General features: G+C 45.9%; 1 protein-coding gene across 2 annotated transcripts; it reads right to left on the bottom strand.

Moving 5' to 3' along the window:
• Window positions 1-973: 973 nt before the first annotated feature.
• Window positions 974-12,288, bottom strand: CD48 (CD48 molecule). Of its 2 annotated transcripts, none has more exons than XM_025915216.2 (4): window positions 12,098-12,286; window positions 7,043-7,339; window positions 3,401-3,661; window positions 974-1,716 (listed from the first exon to the last, which is right to left on the bottom strand). In XM_025915216.2, exons 1-4 carry the CDS (start codon window positions 12,174-12,176, stop codon window positions 1,637-1,639), a joined length of 717 nt encoding a protein of 238 aa, XP_025771001.1. In that variant the 5' UTR covers window positions 12,177-12,286; the 3' UTR covers window positions 974-1,636. The 2 variants fall into 2 exon arrangements, with proteins under 2 accessions (XP_025771001.1, XP_086550803.1); XM_086694677.1 differs by lacking the exon at window positions 974-1,716 and adding an exon at window positions 1,741-2,161 and having other exon boundaries at window positions 12,098-12,288.
• Window positions 12,289-14,569: the final 2,281 nt, after the last annotated feature.

The following is a 14,569-nucleotide window of genomic DNA, read 5'->3' on the forward strand; positions in this document are numbered from 1 at the left end:
ACTTTCATCTGATTGGATGCAGCCCGCACACATTAGGGAGGATAATCTGCTTTACTCAGTCTACTGATTCAAATGTTAGTCTTGGCCAGAAAACCCTCACAGACACACACAGAAGAGTGTGGGACCGCACATCGGGACACCGCTGTGCCCCAGTCAAGTTGACACAGAAAATTAACCGGGACAGACAGCCCAGGAGAAAAATGAGAGTGGCGAACACATGGTATTTTCTTCCACAGAAGAGGGCTAGACGGCAGGGAAGGCTGGTCTGATGTAGAAGGAAAGTCACCTGTAGGGGGGCAGTGCCCAGAATAGGGAGCACATCCTTGAAGGGCCTTCTCAGCTCTAGGCCCACACGAGCCTTGCAGGAGGGGAACGCACAGCAGAAATGTGTAAGTTTTGTCAGTGCCAGGCCTGGGGTCTCCCACCTTCCTGCAAGGGAAGACACTAGTGAGAACATTTTGCCCATTTGATGGTTTTATTAGCTCCTATGACACAGGTAGGACTTGAAGAGTTGCACACAAAGGGAGTAGGGTTGCTCGGCTCCCCCAGGAAAGGCTTGGGAGGGACTCTTTTTATGTGGCAAAGTTTCTTGCTCACTCCTGAAGGGTAAGCCTGACCCCATATTCCCAGGAAACCTCATGAGTATGCTCCTCAGAGAGGAGGCCAGAATTTGGGGTGGGGAGAAGTCGAAACCCCAGAAAATCGGGCATGGATGTGGGAGCAAGAGTCAGAGATAGCACAAATTAACTCCTCACACACACTGAAACGCCAGAAGGAACCCGTGATCCCCGGCTCTTCCCCTTTGTATCTCGATTGTCCAGGCCAATGGAGCAGGCCTTGTCCGACAGTTTAACGTTGATGGTCCTCTCAAATCTTTATTTACACAAGAAAACATCGTTTGATCACATCTTCTGGTGGGAAGAATGCATGTGTATCTATATATGGGCGCTGAGAAACAACCAAGGATATAAAATAAAATATCAACTGTAGTTTTTTATTTAATTAAAATTAATTATTTGTTTGTTTGTTTGTTTGTAAGTTTATTTCTTTATTTTGGGGCACCTGGGCGGCTCAGTTGGTTAAACATCTAACTTCAGCTCAGGTCTTGACCTCACAGTTTGTGGGTTTGAGCCCCACATTGGGCTCTGTGCTGACAGCTCAGAGCTTGGAGCCTGCCTCGGACTCTGTGTTTCCCTCTCTCGGTGTCCCTCCCTGACTCGCACCCTTTCTCTCTCTGTCTCTCTCTCTTAAAAATAAATGAACATTTAAAAAAATGTTTTTAAGTTTATTTGTTTATGTTGAGAGAGACAAAGACAACGTGAGTGGGAGACAGGCAGAGAGAGAGAGTGAGAATCCCAAGGAGGCTCCACTCTTCCAGTGCAAAGCCCGATGAGGGGACTTGAACTCACAAAACTGTAAAATCATGACCTGAGCCGAAACCAAGAGTCGGGTGCTTAACCAACTGAGCCACCCAAGCACCCCTTAACTCGAATTTTTTAAAAGTTGATTTGAAAATCCTTGTAGATGCCCCAACAGCACACTTTCTTCCATCCCATATAACCAGAGCTCCTGTCTGGCTGATGAAGGCAAGACCCAGCCATCTTCAAGTTTCACTCCTGAGTTAGAAGAGCTCATCTCAGGGCCATAGGAGGACAGGAACCATGGGCGCCATGACCACTAGCCACGTTGCAATCCAGGCTACTCCAGTGGATCTGGCTGAAAGAGAAAGAAAATGCCAAACAGTTAGGTGTCTAGAGTTCAGGGAGGGGAGGATTGCTTCCCCTCTCTGTTTTTCCACCCCACTCACCATCTACACCTCCTAAGAGGAAAAAAGACAATGGGAAGAGAGAAAAGAAGGGAAGAGAAGAGAAGGGGTAAGAACAGAGGGGAGGAGGGAGCAGAAAATCAAAAGACAAAGAGAATGGGTGATAAATTAGGGATGCTTTTCTAGAACAATTTGGGTGGCTAACAAGTGACTAGAGTGGTTTAGCGCTTCCAAAGTAAAAAGGGCTATATTATTGTTTTCCTCCTCTCTGTAGATGAGCGGTCACCCTCATTTTATAAAGGACAGGGGCTGTGTTTCTTCCTTTTTCTGGCTCTCAGGATGTGCCGGTGATATGAAGGTAGTCTCATGGCCAGACGCCAAACTGTCCCGTCAGGTCTGTGGTGGCAGGAGAGACTAGAAGAGGCATGGCCAGTCAGTTGGGAAGAATGAAGAAGTATACAGTGTCCGTAGTCTGCGTGTGGGAGCAGAGGTGAAGAAATCAGTACAGGTGGGAGGGTAGACCGGGTCCGGGAAGACCATGAAAGAGCAGTGTCTCCGAGGGCCATGGTCCCTGGTGCCTGACAGGAAACTCCGGTAAATGTTGGCACCACAGGCGTGAGTTATTCTGGAAGGATATGGATATGGATATAGATTCTCAGGGATGTGGTTTCAGAGGTATGGAAAGTACAGGACCCAGAATGCTGGAGGTAGTAATTCAAATTTATTAAGGGGTCCCCCAAACTCCTAGTATCTCCAGAATTGAAGGAACTGGGTGTAATTTAAGTACCATTCATTGAAGACTCATCAGGCACTGTGCTAGGCAGGTTATCTGTACTATCTCATTTAATCCTTATACAGCATGAGATAAGGATTACTATTTTGCCTGTTTATTAGGAAGGACACGACTTGGCGAAGGACGTGACTTGGAGAAGCGAAGTAATTTGCTTCACTAGTAAGTGACAATTCCGGGATTAACCCCAGGTGTCTGACTCTAAAGCCTACGAGCTTACTGCCTGATCCCAGCTACCCCTCTACGGGACTTGCGTAGGCTTGATAGAGAGCCAAGAGAGATGCTCAAGTGAATGGATCCTCCCAAGAGACAGAGGATCTGAAACATGAAACCCAGAGTCTGTCTTTCTAAAGAGCAGAGAGTCTCTACGTTAGGATAAGGCCCTCGTTCCTGTTTACCGCCTGTTCTGGCTTGTGCTCATCTACCGGCCCTTCTTGCCTTTGTTAATTTAGGCCGTCTCCCAGAAACCCCTCTATGCACCTGCTCAACTGGGTCTGGTCTGCTCTCCCACTGGCACTTTTCCCCTGCTCAATGCTGACATCTGATTGTCCTACAGTTCCCCAGACCTCAGACTCTAGGACCATGCATGGTTAGAGCTGGGTAGGAGTGTCAGCCCCCTTTTGCAAGCAAGGACGATAAGCTCCACAAAAGCCAGGTGAGCTTGCTGAGAGGCGGTGGCAGAGCCCGGGGTAGAACCCGTCTCCCAGGTCTCACAGATGCCTTTGGGATTCTCCACCCAAGCAGGATGCTGAATAGAATTCCCACAGCTTTCTTGAATCAAGAGCAAACTAGGTCCCCTTCCCCCCCCCCCCCCCCCCGCCGGCTCCCTTGGGAATATTTCTTACCCACAGTACAGGGTAAAGTGAAGTAGACTGTGTCATTCTTGCTGCTCACAGCATTGCTGACTTGGCAGGTGTAACTCCTGGAGTAATTCTGTGGATTAACGGTGATTTCAAGCACATTACTATGGATCTCCTTTGGAAATGGTCTCGAGTCCCCATACCAGCTTGCAGACAGGCCTTCGATCTCACATGACAGTTTCAGATGACATCTGTTGCTCTCTTCCTGTATCTTCTCAATCTTTATGACAGGTTTAGGTACTGGATCTGAAGACGAGGGGGATGTTGTAAGATGAGACGATGGGTTTATGCATTTATGAGGCACTGATGCTACAAGTGTTTGGCTAACAAAATAACAAAGGGAGCTACGTAGGGACAGGAAGTGGTGTCATGGAGAAGAGGCCCCTACAGAGGGAGCCAGTGAGCAGCTTTGACGTCTGGAGGCTCAGACTGGAAGGGCTGCTCCTTAGGGGTGAAGCTGAAATGGATATGGTGTGTGTGTTGGGGGTGGGGGAAGCCATGCCCCCAGAACCAAAATGGGGTTATGACTATGTGTGGGCTGGAAAGGACAGCAGAGATTGGTTGGAATCAGACTTGGTATCCCAACTGTCTGAGCTCCTTGGGGATCCTTCTCCAGCACCAGCCCAGAGTTGGCATCTTGGCCCATCTGTCCTTCAAGAGCACTTGGGCTCAGATTCAGCAAGAGTCCTGGGGTAAGAGGTGCCACCCAGCACACTGCAAAGCCCTTTCCCGGACTCTGGCAGAGCTACAGAGAAGAGCCTCCTGTAACTCCCAGCACGCATAAGCCATGATGCACAGCATTGTGTCCGTTATCTTTGGTATCTCAGGGTTTAACAGGGCCTGCCACATAGCAGGAATTCTGTAAGTATCTGACAAAAGGATGGACGGATGGATGGACGGATGGAGTAGTTATGGACCAGCCTGGGTCCTGGCTCTCATGGAGTGACATTATCAACGTAATTAACCCCTCAACTTTCCTTCCCATTGGTAAACTGACTCCACCTCATAGCACAATGTTAGTGAGATAAAATGGCATCATCCATGGGGAAGTGCTTTCTGCAGGGCACAAGTGTTATATGCATGTTGGAGGTCACATCATCATTACTGCTGTCATCCTGCCACCAGATGGGCTAAAAAGTAATCTCAGCATCTGTTCCTTCCTTTGCCATGGCCCCTTTACCTGAGACCCGCTGGCGCCTTTCCATTCTGGCCACGGATGAAACCCCTGCAAAGTCAGTGCCGCTCAGGTGTCAAAGGATTAAATGCGTCAGAGAATTGACGAGCCCAGAGCTTGCCTCTGGCTGCAAGGGTGTGGGGTGAGATGGGAGGGTTCTGCCTGTCTGGTCTCCCTGACTCTAGGCCCATCTCCAATGTGAAATCCCCCTCAGATTGCTGGACTTCCCCTGCACATTTTCATAATGTTTTTTTGGCATTTCCTGTGGTCTAGCCTTGTCTTCCATATCGTCCACATTTTACACGCTGAGAAGCATGCACTGGGGCACTTTGTGGATGGGATTTTTTGGGCCAGCAGAGAGTCTGGCTCTAAGATGCCCCCCTTGAGCTATCAGAAATTCAAGGTCTGTACTGAAGAATGAGTTTCCTGATGGTCTTATTTTCAGACACATGCGCTTACCTCACACCAGCTTTGGGAATTTAAAATATTCAGAAATGTTGCAAGCTGATTATGAAACCATTAGGAACTTGGAATTGGCCATGGTGGGACTATTTACCACAGATGTTGGTAAATGATACAAATTTGGGCTTTTCTTAAGACCACTGTAAGAGACTTTGACTCTTTCCTGTTCCCAGAACCTTCAAAAACGTCCCAAATTTTCAGGCCCATGTGACTTTGAGGAAGTGAGAAAGAAGGGGCCTCCAGCCTCTTAGAACAGGGACGGTTGAGCTGGTGGGACCTGATTGTACATGACACTCTTCATTTACACTGTTTCGGGGGAGAAAGAACATTACAGACATATTCTGAGTATTTTCTAGAGATTTTGTATTTATATTTTTGGTAATTATCTGGTAGAAGGAAACTGCATGATAAAATGACTTGGTTTGGAAAGGAACCCTTGTTTTCATTTTTTGATGTTTTACTCTCATTATTGACTTTGATTCTCATGACATCCTAAAAGCAAGATATAATTATCCTCATAATATGGGGACTCCACAGCTCTCAGGTCTCACCTGTCTGGGATGTCTGCCCTGCCCCTCTTCTCTAATAATTGCTTACCTCAACACCAGGGAGGAGTCCCCAGGAACCATGTTTCTGCTCTATAGCCTGACCCTTCGGGCCGTAAATGTTTTCATCAGATACACGTATCTGAACCAACTTGAGCTAATCAGTTTCTCTATTTAAATTCTGAGAATTTAGGGGTGCCTGGGTGACTCGGTCGATTAAGTGGCTCTTGATTTCAGCTCAGGTCATGATTTCACAGTTCGTGAGATGAAGCCCCATGTTGGGCTCTGTGCTAACAGTGTAGAGCCTGCTTGGGATTCTCTCTCTCCCTCTCTTTCTGCCCCTCCCTGCTCATGCTCTCTTTTCTCTCAAAATAAATAAATAAACTTTAAAAAATAAATAAATTCAAGGGCGCCTGGGTGGCTCCGTTGGTTGAGCGACCGATTTCGGCTCAGGTCATGATCTCACGGTTTGTGAGTTCGAGCCCCGTGTCGGGCTCTGTGCTGACGGCTCAGAGCCTGGAGCCTGCTTCGGATTCTGTGTCTCCCTCTCTCTCTGCCTCTCCCCCACTCAGGCTCTACCCCGTCTCAGAAATAAACATTAAAAAAATAATAATAAATAAATTCTGATAACTTAAACCAAGAGTTACAAAAGTCTAGGCCTTGAGAGTAAGTCATGTAAATGGCAGGGATCCAGAGGCCTAGTCTACAGATTCCTGAGTGTGGGGACTGTAGACTGGCCTCATTCTTCCTCTGTTCAGCCCTTCCTGCCTCTTTTAGGTCCCTTGAATTGCTTTAAATAGGTCTAGTTTCTTTAATAGACTTTTTTTTTTTTTTTTTTTTTTTTTTTGCCAAATTTATATCAAGCTAGTTTCTGCTACTTTGCCATCAAAAGAAATTTACCTAATATGGTGATGTTAAGATCTTTCTCCAAGGTCACACAGCTAGTAAGTGAGCTAGTATCCAGAGTTTAACCCAGGTTTGTCTGCTTCCAAATTTAATATTAGTCCTTATTCCACATATACCAGTTAGGCTGGAGCTATGAGTGGAAGTTTTTGTCCCATCCATTCTGAAAAGTAAACAGCCTTGCTTTAACATTCCCTGCCCCATTCTGTATCTCTTGTAGCTTTCTCCTTGAGTCTGATGAAGTCTGTGTTCAGGTATATCATTAAGATAAGCTCAGAACTGATTTGGGTTGATCACAGAAGAGCGTGAAGAGAAGAGAGAAGAAACCATTTCTGTGGTTTTCCCTCTCTTCACAGTTTTAAATGTCCCAAGGCTCTCAGTTTGGGTTCTGCCGGCCCAGGCTCACTCCCCAGAGGAACGGGCTCCGGGAGAAATGAATTAAGCCTGTCCTGAAGTTCCTCCTCCCAGAGAGGGTCCCCATGAGCCCAGGGAAACCTCCCAGTGGTCCATCTGGGGCCCTGGAGTGGGGCTCCCCAAACTCACCCAACACCTTCAGTGAGATGTACCTAGATATCTCTTTCCCAGACTCCTTCAACACCTTCAGGATGTAGGTGCTGCTGTCCTCCTTCTGGACATTATAGATGAAGAGTGTGTGGTCAACACCAAGACGGACCCTGTCCTTAAACTGAGACTTGAAGTATTTAGGGTCTTTGGACTCCTGTTCTACAATCTTCTGGTTGTCGTTGTAAAACCAGGCTAATTGTTTGTAGTTATGAGTCACATTGGAGATTTTCAGCGTCACGTTGCTGCCAGAGATGACAGTCATTTGATCTGAAGCATCTGTGAATGAAAATGAGGGCTGTCTTAGAGAGGGCAGAGCGGCCCGGGGGCCCAGGCTTTGGCCTGAGGTGTGGGACAGGGAAGAAGGATGGGGTTTCTGCTTGGAAGCAGTGAGTATGGTTTTCACTAGGAGGCCTGGCCCCTGATCCAGAATTCAGTGAAAGCTGCAGCTTGAGGAACGGGCAATGGGATGTTGCTGATAATTCACCTAGTTCTGCCCCAGACCAGACAGAAAAACGACCCTGAGGCTGGCCTCCGCTCTCTCCCTTGCTCTCATACCAGTAGATTTTCAAATAAAATGGTGACAAGTCACATCCCCTCTCTGGGCTTGTGTTCCCTGATCTTTCAGTTGGATTCTCTAGGAGTAGGTGGGAAGTAGAGAAGACGCAAAGTTCGAAACGAATGACAGTCAGAGCTGTTCAGTGGCAACGTATTCTAGAAGCATGAAGACATTTCATTCATAGCGAGATGATGCTAGTGTTCTGGCGTTCGTGATTTTTGTAGTATCTCTCAGCTTTGGGAAACTTGTGACACGTTGAGACTTCTTTTCTCATTCTAACTAACCTCATGTTTGTTCCTATTTGTGTTTGCTCTTCTGTTCTTTTCTCATGCGGGCACCCAAACCTTGTTTGGCTAAGGCAAGGAAAAGACAAGATGATAGCCAGAAAGGTGCAAGAGGGAGGGGAGATCTGTTGAGTCATTGTGGAGGGAGAAGAACAAAGTAGACAGAGGTGGATAGATAGTTATCAACATCTACCTATAGGCTGAGAAAAAGCAGTAGAAAGAACCTGCTGGTAGAGGAAAGAGAAAGTATGGTCTACATTAACTCTGGCCTCGTATTCCACCACACAAAACCTCAGCTTATTGTTGAACATTATATAGATATCTAGCTGCTCACTTTCCACAAGTCTATCATTTCCAAAAGCACTTTCTTCAGCTCGTAAAAGATTAAAACTGCCTGTGTCCCCAGAGCTTTCAAGTTTCTATTCATTAGTTCTTCCAAGCATCCAGGTCTCCATTCCACAAACATTTTTCGAGCACTTACTCTGTGCCTAGTGCCTCTGCAGACATACTTAGGCATTCATTTCCACGGCCCTTCTGATTGATCCATTCCACACATTATGATCTCTGTGACGTAATCAATTCAGGGCCAATAATGGTATTGGAACCACTGTATGCCTGGCACTGTGCGAGGCTCTGATATCAGCCACGCAGACAGGAACTCTGGTCTCCCGGGGCGTGCAGCAAATCAGGACACTGCCCCCAGGATTTTAAAATCGCCAGACATATGTCCTGGACTTGTTCCCATTCTGTTACTTGTTTCCACGTGAATTAATGGAAGTGCTGGCAAGAGAGAGCCTAGATCGATGTTTTTCAGACTTGGCACACTATTGGCATTTTAGGCCAGATCATTCCTTGTTGTAGGGCCTGTCCTTGTGCATTACAGGATGTTCAGCAGAATTCCTGGCCCCTGCCCGCTACATACCAGCAGCACTTCTCCAGATGTGACAGTCAAAAGAGTCTCCAGATCCGGTCAAATGTCTCACCCCCATTCCAGCTGAGAACTACTGGCCTGGGTCATCCTGGGCAGACTCTCCAACAAGGGTCAGACATGTGCTCAGGAAGACAGCTCAACCCGCAATCAGCCACCACTTTATTTCTCGGTAAAGGTCTGAAAGGTCTCTCGATATGCACAAGAGATAACACAAAACCGCACCACTGGCCTAGGACATGTGGTGATGAGACAGAAAGGACCCAGCACCTCTGTTGAAACAGAGAACTTCCCTAAAGTTTCCTTGGAGAAAGAGCAAGGAGGGTGAGTCCAATGAGAAAGAATGAAGACTACAGAGCATGTAGACTCAAGGTATGATCCAGGCCCAGTTACACCCCGCATCTTTCTCCTTGTGAGAATGGATGTTGCTTTCTAAGGACAAGAAGATCACGTCTGGCAAGAGTATCCCCCACGTGCTCAAAAGAACTTCAAAATTTAGTGTGAAGGACGTGGAGAAACTGTAGCAGACACACAGTCGCGAATTTTGTGAGTTTCTCAAAGGCAAAGACCATGTCCTGCTCAATTTTAAATCCCCAAAATATTTGGTTGACGTTTGGTATTTAATACCCAACGGGTGGGTGGATGGATGGATGGATGGATGGACGGACGGACAGGACAAAATGTGTACATAAGTGCTCCCAGTTTACACATTGGATTTCCTTTAACATGTTTTGAGAGACTGTAAGTAGAAATTTGAGTTGCTGTTTAATTACTCATAAGCAATGAACTGTGTTTCTTAAATAAATATGATAGGTGCCCAAACGGGGCCAGTAGACTCCCGTCTTATGGCTGGATCCTGATAAATGAATAAAAGATGGCTATTATGATGTAGAAAGCAGAGAAGTAGGGGAGGAGGTGCTTGGGACTTCTCAAAAAAAAAAAAAATCCAAAAACATAAAAACATAGAGCATTCAAGATTTCAGATACCAAAAATCAATGCAAAGCAGCTAAAAGAAACCTTGAAGTATAAAACCACCAGCCTCAGATGGGCTGAGATCAAGCTTAAAAATCACAAGGGAAAGGAGAATTTTGTTTTGAACTAACTAATGAAAATGTGGCCTGGAAAAGCAACATAAACCTCAAGATAGCAGCAGTAGAAAGAATGCTTGATTGGCCATTTAAAAAGAAATAAAAGATATTCTAGTCATCTAAAAGGCTTCTATAATTCATTCACAAGTTAAGGAAGAAATAAGGATTGATTTTACTAATACAGATTGCAAAATTAAAGAAGTGTTGTAATACAATTTGGGGTATGAAGACGGCGGTTTAGTCTGATAATTGTCTACTAAATTCAGATAAACTGATCTTTCTTACCTATAATACACTTCTGTATTCCTTCCGTTTTTAAAGTACATTGACAAAATCTTGATTTGCCTTCCTAACAATTACATGTGTTAGAAGATAGGGAAGTAACTGCAAAGAAGGCTACTATTATGATTTAATTTTTTTTTAATTTAAACTTAAAACAAAGTTTTTATTTATTTATTTTGAGAGAGAGAGCGAGACAGCAGGGGAGGGACAGGAGAGAGGGAAAGAGAGAATCCCAAGCAGGTTCCGCATTGTCAGCATGGAGCCTGATGTAGGGCTCCATCCCATGACCCATGAGATCATGACCTAAGCCGAAATCACGAATCGGACACACAACCGACTGAGCCGCTGAGGCACCCCTATTTTGATTTAATTCTAACAGGAAAAAGTAGTTGGTTACGTCTCTGGATGCTGAGGATAAAGTACCTGTGTTTACATGTAGCTTACAATAGAAAAAGGAAGAGGCTCTTTCCTGTGCCAACCCATATTTCTTGTCAGTACAGAAGCAAATTTAAAATGGGGAACATGGGGACTCAGACCAAAAGAATCATCATTTCATACCTAAGAGTCTGCTCTGGGAGGCAAAAGAGGCCCTACAGAGGAAATTCTCCCCACTCTAAAGTCAAATGGTTTCCAGCAAAACTATTAAGGAAGGAAAGAGGTGAGTTTTTAAAATACTAATATGGAGTTATCACGAGCTCTCTGATAAGGTCAACTATTTTAAGCTGTACAAACCTTTTAAGGAAGTAATTTCTAAAATTGAAGTGTAATTTACATATGACACTACGTTCGTTTCAGATGTACAATATAATAATGCCTGAATACTTCTTCGGAGGAATAGTGAGAAAGGCAATAGCTTACCTCTCGCTTCTCAGCTGACCTGGAAAGAAAAGTACTGCGAGGTTGAGTAGTTGTAACAGAAAGGAACGTTCGCTCAGTCCCGGAGCACGTGAGGGGAACCAGAACAAGCCCATGGCAGAGGAATGGCCTTTAACTCTTAACAACTAGATGTTGGGGGTTCCTTTGTTACTGAGGCTCCCAAGGCCTCTGCTCAGATCCTCATTCACAGACCCTAGAGACGGCAAGCTTTCTTTCCTACAATTTAGATCTCTCTTTGGGAATGACAACATCATTTATCTTTGCTCAGGACACAGCCCCTGGCTAGAGGTCTCAGAGAATGCCACAGGGAGCAGAGTGTGTAACTAGCAGAAAATGCGGCAGCTTTCAGTTTGGAGCTGATATTCAAAATGGAAAAAAAAAAAAAAAAAAAAAAAGGAGGGGGTGCCTGGGTGGCTCAGTCAGTTAAGCGTCCGACTTCGGTTCGGGTCATGATCTCTCGGTCAGTGGGTTCAAGCCCCGAGTCAGGCTCTGTGCGAACAGCTCAGAGCCTGGAGCCTGCTTCGGATTCTGTGTCTCCCTCTCTCTCTCCGCCCCTCCCGCACTTGTACTCTGTGTGTGTCTCTCTCTCTCTCCCCAAAATAAAAAATAAAAACGTTCTAGAAAATAAATAAATAAATAAATAAATAAATAAATATTAGTAAACACAAAATGCAAAAAAAAAAAAAAAGAAAAGAAAAGAAAAGAAAAGAAAAAAGCAACAACAACAACAGAAAAAGCAAAACACCAGACCTTCCCAGACCTCAAGCCGTGGAACGAAATATAAGAAGCCTACTTCCCCATCTCCCCAGGGCCCTGTTTTTGTCATGATCCCATAGGAAAAGAGAGAGCCTTATCTCCAAGGCTCAGGAAGGTTCTCCACGGTGCCGCTACCAACATAGGTGTACCTGCTGTGTGGAGACCACACTCCACTCCCGGGGTTAAGCCCCACCTCATACCCCCTTTTCCATCTTACTGTGCCTCCCATATACAATCACAGGCACACGACACACGTAAAGTACCTTGAATGTTTGCCAGGAGCAAATGAGGCAGCAGTAGAAGTCCCAGAGGTATAAACCACTCCTGCCTTTGGGGACGCATGTTATGTCCCAGGAACGCTGAAGACAGGCCAGACCCCGGGTTAGCAGCGGACCGAGGGCTCCAGAGCCCTTGAAATCATGGCCCAAGTTTAGAGGAAAACACCCACTTTTTGCTTTTACAAAAGCAAGCTCATGGGTGGAGTTTGGAGGTCAAAAACAGGAAGCCACCATATGTGACACCATAGCAGTGAAGTGAGCTAGTTTGAAGGCACAGTTGGTTCTGCTTTCTCGAGAGAGGATCCATAGCTACTACTGGGTTCTCAGAAGGGCCAGTGATTAGGGTTCCCTGATAGAGAATATCTGCTTTTGGCTTCCCAGGCAGGAATCACCCCAATTAATCCAGAAGGTAAAATTAGTCAGGGCCCTCCAAACATGTAGGGGATTTCCGGCCGGGGCCACGTCTAAGTCATGAGAGGAGTAGGTCATATATAAGTGTCATTCAGGACAGAATGTCTGGGAAATCAGGTCTCCCATGCCCTAAGCCCCACCCTCAGGCTCTTCCTCCTTAATGATAAAGTCACTGCTTGTACCTTTACATTAGCCTATCCACGGAACGTTAGTTGAAAAAGCAAGATCACTTGGTCCAAAAGGAGGGATTTCCCAGAAATTTCAGGCCCATCCCTCTTGAACCTAAATGAATTATTTGCCCATCTAGGGCGCTTTGGGGACCCATACAGCAAGCCACAGTCCCTAATACCGCTTATTTGTAACTATTTTTGAACTGGAGACATTTCCAATTCAACAGAGAGGGCACTGATAAAAACGTGGCTCGGCTCCACCTGCGAACTCCTCTGATGAAAGTAATTACCCTCCCCCAAAAGATCAGCTTGGGGAAAGTGAGTCAGCTCAATGCCTTAAACTACGGACGACACCCCATTCCCTTGATCACATTGGAGCCCTGTGAGGTGAGAAGGACAGGCAGTATTGCCTGCATTTTATACTTGAGATTTTGAGTCAGATTAAGGTCATGGATCAGCTCTCCTCCACCCCAGTCTTCTGCTCTTTCCCCAGTATGGGCTACAGGAAATCTGCGGACTAGAGACGATGAGATGAGACGAGAGTAGAATGAGGGAACTTGAGGTGGAGTTAGCTAGGGAAGATTTTAAAGAGAACCATAAATAAGGTGCGTGGGAGGAGGAGGCAGAGTCACAAGGGCAGAGAAAGAGAAAAAGAAGGAAGCGAAAGAAACCACACGTGGGTGGGCTTTGCTCAGACCTGGACTCTCCAGAGGGTCTTCAAAAAGGGCTACTGCTCCGCGTTTCTGTGTTTCTCGGAAGCATCTGAAGCTAGCCCTGGGGGGGATAACAAGATTTATTCCCAACCTCCCTAGTTCCAGTAGGAGGCAGCACAACACTGCAGGTGTCCGCGTAGGCTCCAACTTGGGCACATCCCAAGGAGACTAATAGAGCAGGGGACCCAGGACAATATCCTCACCTAAGAGGTGAGCAGAAGAAAAGGACCCTAAAGACGAAAATGAGAAGGATCCACCATGGACAGAGGGAAGTCTAGGAGAAAGTGATGTTTCAAAAACTGTATCCGGATTAGCAGAAACTGTACTCATTGTATTTAGTAATTGTGTGCTCACTAGTGACCTTAATCTTGGTGAGAGCCATTTTGGGGAGCAGAGACCAGATTCTCCTCTCCTCTTCTCCTTTCTCCTTCTATCTATTAGATATTCCTTTTTTTTTTTAAGATTTTTTTTTTAATTTTTTAAATTTTTTTAAATTTTATTTTATTTTGGAGAGAAAGAGAGAGCAGGGAAAAGGGACAGAGGAAGAGAGAGAGACAATCTTAAGCTGACTCCAAGACCAATGACCCTGGGATCACGACCCGAGCTGAAATCAAGAGTCAGATGCTCAATCAAATGAGCCACCCAGTCACCCCTATTAGATATCTCTTGGGCTACATCTGAAGTTGTAGAAATGAAAGCTATACATCTGCCTGCTCTCTTTAAAAATTTTCTTCTAATGTTCATTTATTTTTGAGACAGAGAGAGACAGAGCATGAACGGGGGAGGGGCAGAGAGAGAGGGAGACACAGAATCTGAAACAGGTTCCAGGCTCTGAGCTGTCAGCACAGAGCCCAACATGGGGCTCGAACTCACGGACCATGAGATCATGACCTGAGCTGAAGTCAGACGCCTAACCGACTGAGCCACCCAGGCGCCCCTACACCTGCCTGCTCTTAAGCAGCTCACAGTCTCATGTGTAAATATGGTTTTGAAATGGAGAATAATGGGACCACATGGATGGACCACCCAACACAAACTGTGTGATCGGGGGAAGCTGCTGGGAGACAGACACTAGGTGTGACTCCTTTGAAGAGCAAGGGAGTGTGTTACATAAGGAAGATGAATATGATACCATCTGTGAAGGCAGAGAACGTGGCTAGATT

The sequence above is a fragment of the Puma concolor genome, chromosome E4 (assembly GCF_028749965.1).
Source record: "Puma concolor isolate L17-30 chromosome E4, mPumCon1.1.hap2, whole genome shotgun sequence".
In the NCBI taxonomy this organism is placed as follows: domain Eukaryota; kingdom Metazoa; phylum Chordata; class Mammalia; order Carnivora; family Felidae; genus Puma; species Puma concolor.